Source organism: Populus alba, chromosome 1, assembly GCF_005239225.2.
Source record: "Populus alba chromosome 1, ASM523922v2, whole genome shotgun sequence".
Classification (NCBI taxonomy): domain Eukaryota; kingdom Viridiplantae; phylum Streptophyta; class Magnoliopsida; order Malpighiales; family Salicaceae; genus Populus; species Populus alba.
In genome coordinates, this window is record NC_133284.1 from 27,928,881 (window position 1) to 27,937,304 (window position 8,424).

Below are 8,424 nucleotides of genomic sequence, written 5' to 3' on the forward strand. Positions count from 1 at the left end.
TAAAAGTCTTGACAAAGCCACTCTCCCACCAATTTGCAGTCCACTTTACCATCAGGATTCTTGGTTATCCCTCCCCAATGCTAATAAAAACAACTAAAAACCTAAATGTTTGAATATATCTACCGCAAACATGAAATTTTATTAAAAAAGAAATTAATGTTTTGAATTTGCAGTCACTTTACCAACATGATTCTTGGTTATTAAAAAAAAGTTGGATTAGAACATAAAATCTTGCAGTTCAAAATAGTAATTAAACGATTCAAAAACACACTAAGGTGGGGGTTAAGGATGGCCCCCGTCAATGTATATAATACACAGCCTGTTGGGCCTTCAGACGAGGAAAAACAAAAAAAAACATAATATCATCTAATTAAAGTTAACGAAAATAATCAGCACTTCAAACTGATCTTAATTACATAACAACAAACAAGAACCCTAAATCAATGTTGCCAATGGCACACTGCTAGGAAACCAGGCAGAGAGCTGTGGCCATGCAGAAAGACTCCTTCATGATTCAAGGGACTGAATATTCTGAGAATGAATCAAGAAAATCGATCCAGTTAACATCATCCTCTTCATCTTCTTCTCCACTTACGTTGCTCCATTGGAGTTGAGGGTTTTTTTCAATCTCATCGTTCCTTGCAAACCGTCCTCGGATGCGTGGCCTGCTGTCTGCCAGTATTTTCCTGCACTCATACTAAATGCAAATTGAAATATTCATTTAGCACATGCTGCTTAATTATGAAAAACAAAAAAAAAACCATGGTTTTGTAGCATAATAAAGAAACATAGCAGCAATAAAACAGTCAGTCACGCACACACATGACGGGCAAATAAATGAAGGGGCAAAAAAAAGAAAACAACTGTTGCAACTTCTTTCTAATAGTATTGCAAGGGTCAAGTTGGACTTGACATAAAGCATGGGCATGTGAGGATGAAGGAATAGCCACAATGCAATAGTGCTGGACAATATAGGCTAGAGGTAAAAGGCGTCGGCTAGGTAGTGGGCGCTTGGTATGCTTTTTAATTAAAAAAATATATATATACTAGTTATATTAGTTATTTCATCAGTGGTTTTCTCGATGGTCAGATAATTATTTTAATAAAAAATATATGTGTAGATTTTTTAATGTATTTTTTTAAAAAAAAATAAAATGAAGATTATATATGTTAATAATAACATATAAGATTTTAAAATTAATTTTTTAAATAATAAAAAAAAATATTATAATTATTTCTGAGAAACACTATTTACTTTTATTTTTAGTTTTGTATAATAATTTTTTCAAAAAAAAAAGTGTAACAAAAAAAATATAAACTACAAAAGAATGAAAATCAGAAATAAATAAAAAAAAGAGTATAAAAGGATAAATATTTTAAGTGAAAAGAATAAAAAATAATATTTTTTTTCTAAAAAATTATAAATAAATAATAAAAAAAACTAAAAGAATATTATAAAAGAATAAAGATAAAAAAAAATAATGATAAAAAATTAAATGTAAAAGGATAAATATATATATATATCAAGTATATAAAAACAATTCTACAGAAACAAAAAACTATAAATTTTTCATTGTTACAATAAAAAAAAAATTATGTCATTTATACTGTAAAAGAGGTTCGTTTTAGTATGTATATAATATATATATATATATATATATATATAGTCTAATTAATACCTTAATCTTCTTGTTGAAGTTCCTTTGGTGCCTTTTGCTTCTGTACCTCTCAATTCTTTCTTTCTTCTCCTCTGGACTGTATTTGCATGCTTTGCTCATACTCTCTATGATCATACTGCTCTCACTTAACAATGGGCTCTCTGCTCTGTGACCATGCTGCACGACATTAACCACGCATCAGATAATTAACAACCACATATATATATATATATATATATATATATATATATATATATATATATATATATATATATATATATATATATAAAACCTAAATATCTTGGAAAGAAAAAAAGAATAGGTGGGCGATCACTCACTTGCAAATCACCGGTGCTAAAAACCCTTCTGACAGGACTGGTGTCCATGTCCAGGAAATCATGGGGATGAGAAGCGAAATGACAATGATACCCATTCTTTTGAAACGAATGACTGCTAATGCTCCTCTGCATATTAACACTGCAGCTGCCACTTACAAGTGAGCTTGGTGAGCCATAGCTACTGCACCCACTAGCAGTACTACTGGTACAGTGACTACCAACAGTACTCCCTAGTTCGATACCACCACCACCACCACCAGCAGCAGCAGCAGCAGCTGGGTCTGGGATTACCAACTGATCTGCTGCTAATGGCCTCGTGTTGATCACGCCGGAACTATTACACAGAGAGGTGTTGCCGCCGAGGAATGTGTTGTTTCCGTACATGGCTGAGTATTTATTTCTTCTTTTTTATTCTGGTTAAGGAAAGGGATGAAGAGATTGGAGCTCAAGGCTTGCGGAGTACTTATGCTGCGACCCGAACATAACAGAGAGGGTAAAGAGCTGGAGCTGACGTGTACAATGACGCCATCTGAGTATGCGTTGACCTGACCTGCCTAGTTGGATCAGGAAATTACACCTCCTCCTCTTCTATTCTGTGGGACAGGGTTTAGTTTCCACTCTACCATTTTTTTACCCTTTTTCCTTCCTTTTGTTTTATAGTCCTATTTATTTGGTTTTTTGTTCTGTAATACTTTTTGAGAAAGGTGCTCGTTATCATCTCCACTTAAATTTGACCCACAGGTTCATATTTATGGGATCTAGTTGTCTGTTAACCTAGTCTAAAAATACCAACTTGATTTATTTTGCTACATCTGACGAGTCAACGTGTCCCTTGATTAACATAACTAAAATTAATTTAATATCATTTTAATTTTAAAAAAAATATATTAATCAGGATTGATTCAGGTTTATTAACTTTAATTACATAACTCTTAACATATGTATAACCTCAGAGTTAACTATGGGATCAAGTTTAATAATTATGCTGAAATTTAAGAGCTTCTTGGGATGAATAATACAAACTAGCAAACAAAGTTGAACTTTAATATGCAACGTATTGTAACAAGAAAACAAAACATAAAATGATGAAGAATGTTTTGAGACCCTATGTTTTATTTAGTGCTCCTCCTAAAAATATATTGACAACCAATGTTCATATGTGCTATAGATTAGCCCTTGCCTAATTTTTTGTACAAGGAAATGATTAGGGCAGCCTCGCTCCATTTATATAGCGTATAATCTCTTCTTTTGTTTGAGAGTTGGGTACGTTCTATACCGAATTATATAAAAAAAAAAAATTATATGCCTTGACTCGTACAAAACAGTAAGAACAAGAGCTCAAGCACAATTAAAAAAGAAAAAAGAAAGAAAAAAGAAAAGGGAGGCAATAGCAAATTTTAATGGACAGTGTCCTTCGAGTTAAGAGAAAGTGTGGTTATATTGTTTTTAAAAAATATATTTTATTTATATATAAAAATAATAATTTTTTATTTTTAAAAAATTATTTTTAATATTAGTATATTAAAATAATATGAAAACATTAAAAAATATTAATTAAAAATTAAAAAAATATTTTTAAAAATACAAAAACAAATATACTTTAAGTCAATGGAAATTCCACCAACCACTCTGCAAGATGAAAACAATATTTTTTATTTGTAGAAAAAACATAGTTTTACTTGTGATGATGATATGGATTTTTTAACTTTAGAACTCAACAATGTCAAGCTTTGAGTCCAAGACTAGTGTAGAATTTTTCGACCCTGAGATACCGTTGGTTCAGAAATTCCCTGTCCTGAAACTAAAAATAATAAATAATAAAAATATAAAATAAATTGAACTTAAAATTCTTAACTAATCTTGATTTTTGAAATAAAAACAATTCTTGATTTCATATTTTTTTTAAAATTATTTAATTAAAAAATAAGAAAGATTCAAATAATGCATAATTCAACTTCCATAACAACTCAGAAAAACATTGATGTGGATTGATCAAATATAAGAGATTGTTTTCATAATCTTCTTGCTTTTATATCTCACCAAAAAATATTCAATAAACATCTTTAACTAAAGCTTATAAGTAAAAACAATTTACTATAAACCTATGCTTAGGAAATTGAATTTAATTTAAATATTTTAGTTAATTTTTTTATTTCAACTTGGTGTCCAAATTTAATTATTTTTTTTAATTTGCATGACAAGAAGGATACAATTTTTATATTTTAATTGTTTATTCTATGACAAAGTATTATTATGAAGATTTAACTATATTGATACATAGCAAATCATGAATCTTGACCATAAAACACAATTAAAATACATGTCACGAATTTTATACACAATTAGAATTTTATATATATATATATATATATATATATATATGTATGTATGTATGTATGTATGTACGTACGTATGTATATGTACGTTTGTTTCCAACAAGTTCTACGATTGCGTAGAGAGAAATACCAAGAAAGCCTGCTACATGCTCGACAAAATGTCTCAAGGAGATGTTGTTGGTTTAATGTAGCTTTATTTCTGTTGTTGTATTAGTGAAATTACGAAAGAGAAAAATTATAAAAATACATATGAAAAAAACTATATTTATACATACGAGAGAGAGAAAAATGGGACTTTTGGAATTTTGTTGAATTATTTTGGTTATGATGTTTTGATATGTTCTTAACTTGCTTCAATTCATTGCTTTCCCTGATTTTAAAACCAATTCTTCAAGATTAATCATAAAATTCTTATGTCTTAAACCACAAAACTGCAAATTTTAAATTTTACTAAGATGCATGTTTCTAGAGATAATTGAAGTTTAAGTTTCTGATAATATGAATCTCTTTGACTTGTTTAAGATCCTAAAATAAGCTATCTACAATTACCTACTTCGTTCGTAAGAAAATCATCAAACTTGCTTGAATAAACAAAAATTTTGAGTTAGATTGGATTTGGTCGGTTACGACTTAAAAATAAAATAAAATAAAATGTGGTTAAAGTATAAAAATTGGTTAAAACTAGGGGTATTTATGAATATAGTTAAATAAGATTTGAGTCAATAATTATAATCAATTAAATTTTTAACATTTTATAAATTATCAACTCGAATCATTTAAATATTTTTAGCTGGTTGGACTAAGTTTTATTATGGATATTACATATCGATATTCGTACGTTAGACATATAAAATCCTTTATTTCATGATAATCTTTGAAAAAAAGCACTTATAAAGATAAATAACTTGGTAAATTACCTTATCAATACATTTGAATTGCTAGTCAGACCTGCAAAACTCTAATTTGTAATCTGCATAACAAGAAGACAAAATTAATCCAGTAGTTAAAAAAAAATTATGTGAAAGAAAAGATGAAATTAATATCTACAGTTCAAGTCCATAAAACACAACAAAATTCTCTACTTTTTTATGAATAATTTTAGCTAGCCGTCGAGGAATAAAAAAAAGTTTTAAAACCAGCAACACAAATATAAAGAATTGCGTCTTAGATGATATTCGTTTTATAATATTTCAATACAAATTAAATCAAATTTCATTTTTATAATTAAAAAATACATGTAAGATCAAAACATCAATAAAAATAAAAGAATAATTAAACAAAAAGTTAGTAATTCTAAGACAAAATCCTATCTTTTAATTTCAATGGCATGGGACATGTATTGTTCTCAAGAATGAGAAAAGGACATGGGTACATGGACATAATTTTGTTCTCATGGGATAATTCTTGAAATGTCCTAAGAACACCACTTGCCTTTACTCAACAAAGCTTCTTCTCTCTGCTTTCAACAAAATCATTTTCTTAAGATTGGCCACTTCATGGTATGTGGTATGCGATTCAAATGAAGAAACAACAAGAAGAAGCTTGCAATCAACTCATAAATAAGTGCTGCATTATAAATTTAGACAAATCAAGTTATGGTAATATAGTCAAATACAACCCTATTATTTATTAATAGTATCAAAATTTTAAAAAAAAATACCTAATTTAAAAAAAGATAAAAAGACATCTTACCTAAAATTAGGGGGGGGGGGACAAAGGAATACCTAAATAGAAATAAAAGCCTTCCACACCTTCAAAGTTCAAAGGTTATTTGAAGTTTGAAGAAGAGAAATGAATGAAGGAGAATGAGAGGCGGTTTGTGTGGAAAAAAAGAAGAGAAAGAAGAGAAAATGCTATTTATACCAAGGATTTTCTAGGTTTACTTGTATTTAGTGAATTATATAAGTTGTGTGGGTTTCAAATATCCTAACTCACATTCTACATATAATATGTATTTATTAAATTTTTTTATTTATTATCATTTATAATATTCATATTAATTTATTTTAACAGGTTAAATCAGGTTAAATAATATAAATTTTATTGATACCTCAATTTTTTTTAACACTTGCCAACCATGAACACTCCTTATACATGCACTCATAATGGAAGTTATCACTTCCTTGATTGAATTTATTTAAACTTACAACTCCAATTATTAATTTCTGAATGATAAAGATAATCTTTCCCATATTAAAATAAGGCTAGAAATTAACTTAATTTGTTGTTGATGTCTAAGAAAATCCATTTAGGGTATTGGTGTTATTACGATATCTTCTATTCTTATTCTAACTTCATATTATTATAAAAATATTTTAACTATTATTTTTAAGGAAAAGGGTACTTTAATACTAATTTTTTCATCAAGTAAATCCCCTAAAAAAATCATATCAACAAGAGATTAAAGGACCTAAAATCATATCATTTGGAAACTCCATACATGAGAGAATAATTGAGAATGGCTAGGAAAATTTATCAAAAAACTATTTCAACCTAATAGTTTAAGCTGTTAAGTGAGGTCTCAAAATATGATTTATATTATTCTCTTTGAGCTTGAAACTTGCACATGTCCACATTACCTTGTGCTTGATTTTTTTTATCAAATAAATAGAGATTATAAGATTCAAACTCGTAACCATTTAATCATCAAGACTCTGATACCATGTCAAAAAATCATCTCAATTTAATAGCTTAAGCTATTAGGTGAGGTCTCAAGATATGATTTATATTATTTTCTAATAAAATTAACACCATAAGCTAGAAAAAAAATAGATTTTATTATGGTTTTTAAATTTTTATTTTTCTTTACATATTAGTCATTGTACTCTCATTTCAATTTTATAGTTTCAAATTTTATGAGTTGATATTTGTTTCAACTTATATTCTCTTCCATAACCGCATGTCATAAAGTATTTTACCATTGAATTAATGATATATTTCACAAAATGCAATTTAAATTTATTATTAAAAAATTAAAAAAAAATAACAACTAAAATTGACAATCATAAAAACTAGAATTGTTTTTATAAGAAGCACAAAAAATTTAGATTTGCTTTTGAAGCTTTGGATTATATATGTTTGGCAACTGTTATGTTATATTTTTTAATTTTAATTTAAAAATTTATTTTTATCATGTTTTAATTTTTAATTGTTGAGAAAGGATCTCAAGTAATTGGAATACAACAAAAAATTTTTATTAATTGATCATATTTTAACCACTAAATACTAGATTTTATATCAATTATTTCGTTTTAGATAAGAAAAATTATTTAATATATATAAAGTAGATTGGATCATTAATTTGCCTTTTGTTGTAGTATAATTTTGAATTTTTTACTGATTAAATAATATTTTAAACTTAAAAACGTGTTTATTAAAGCTTGTAAGATGTATTTTTTTCAAAAAAAAGGTGAGAATTAATTCTTAGCCCAATTTCTCAGATCTTCGATCACTGTATCATCTATAAAAGCCAAAACATTCTTTCAAGATGCACCTTCGAATTTGTAATAGTGGAACGTGGACTTATTTTTACTCTGAAGTGAATGATTACTATTTGACTGAATTGGTTGTCAACTCAATCTTGATTTTTTTAAAACGATTTGAAAAGCCTTCTCTACCGTTGTTTTTATTTTGTTTTGCTTTTATTGTAAATATATTTTACTTATTAAGAACAAGTTTACTTTTACATTAAAAATTTATTTTTTAAAAAATAAATTTTATTTTATGATTTTAGATCATTTGAATGTATTAATATTAAAAATAAATTTTTAAAAATTAAAAATATTATTTTAATATATTTTCAAGTAAAAAAAACTTTGAAAAAACAATCACTAACATAATCTCAAACACTATCTAAAATCATAATTTTAAATATCATACTAAGCAAAAATTTATTTTTTATATGTTTTTTATAATTTTCTCTAATTTCTATTTTTTAAAGATTTCATATGACATGCAGGTATTTTTGTACGGGTATAAATAAAACAATTATGTTAAAAAAATATAAGAAAAATTCATAATTTTTTTTGGCCTTAAATTATAAAAATGATTATATATTGTTGCATGGGGATATCGAGGTGAGCTAACATGTAA

At 26.9% G+C, this 8,424-nt stretch overlaps 1 protein-coding gene across 1 annotated transcript; it reads right to left on the minus strand.

Moving 5' to 3' along the window:
• Positions 1-268: 268 nt before the first annotated feature.
• On the minus strand, positions 269-2,443 carry LOC118045654 (uncharacterized). The gene is made up of 3 exons (XM_035054342.2): positions 1,997-2,443; positions 1,680-1,835; positions 269-697 (listed from the first exon to the last, which is right to left on the minus strand). The coding sequence occupies exons 1-3, from the start codon at positions 2,378-2,380 to the stop codon at positions 515-517; spliced, it is 723 nt and encodes a 240-aa protein (XP_034910233.1). The 5' UTR covers positions 2,381-2,443; the 3' UTR covers positions 269-514.
• Positions 2,444-8,424: the final 5,981 nt, after the last annotated feature.

Excerpts from the sequence above, each read along its gene's own strand:
- LOC118045654 (XM_035054342.2), bottom strand. The coding sequence starts at position 2,380 with ATGTACGGAAACAACACATTCCTCGGCGGCAACACCTCTCTGTGTAAT. Across the intron at positions 1,836-1,996 it reads TTAGCACCGGTGATTTGCAA|CATGGTCACAGAGCAGAGAG; the intron begins GTGAGTGATCGC and ends AATGTCGTGCAG. Across the intron at positions 698-1,679 it reads ACTTCAACAAGAAGATTAAG|TATGAGTGCAGGAAAATACT; the intron begins GTATTAATTAGA and ends ATTTGCATTTAG.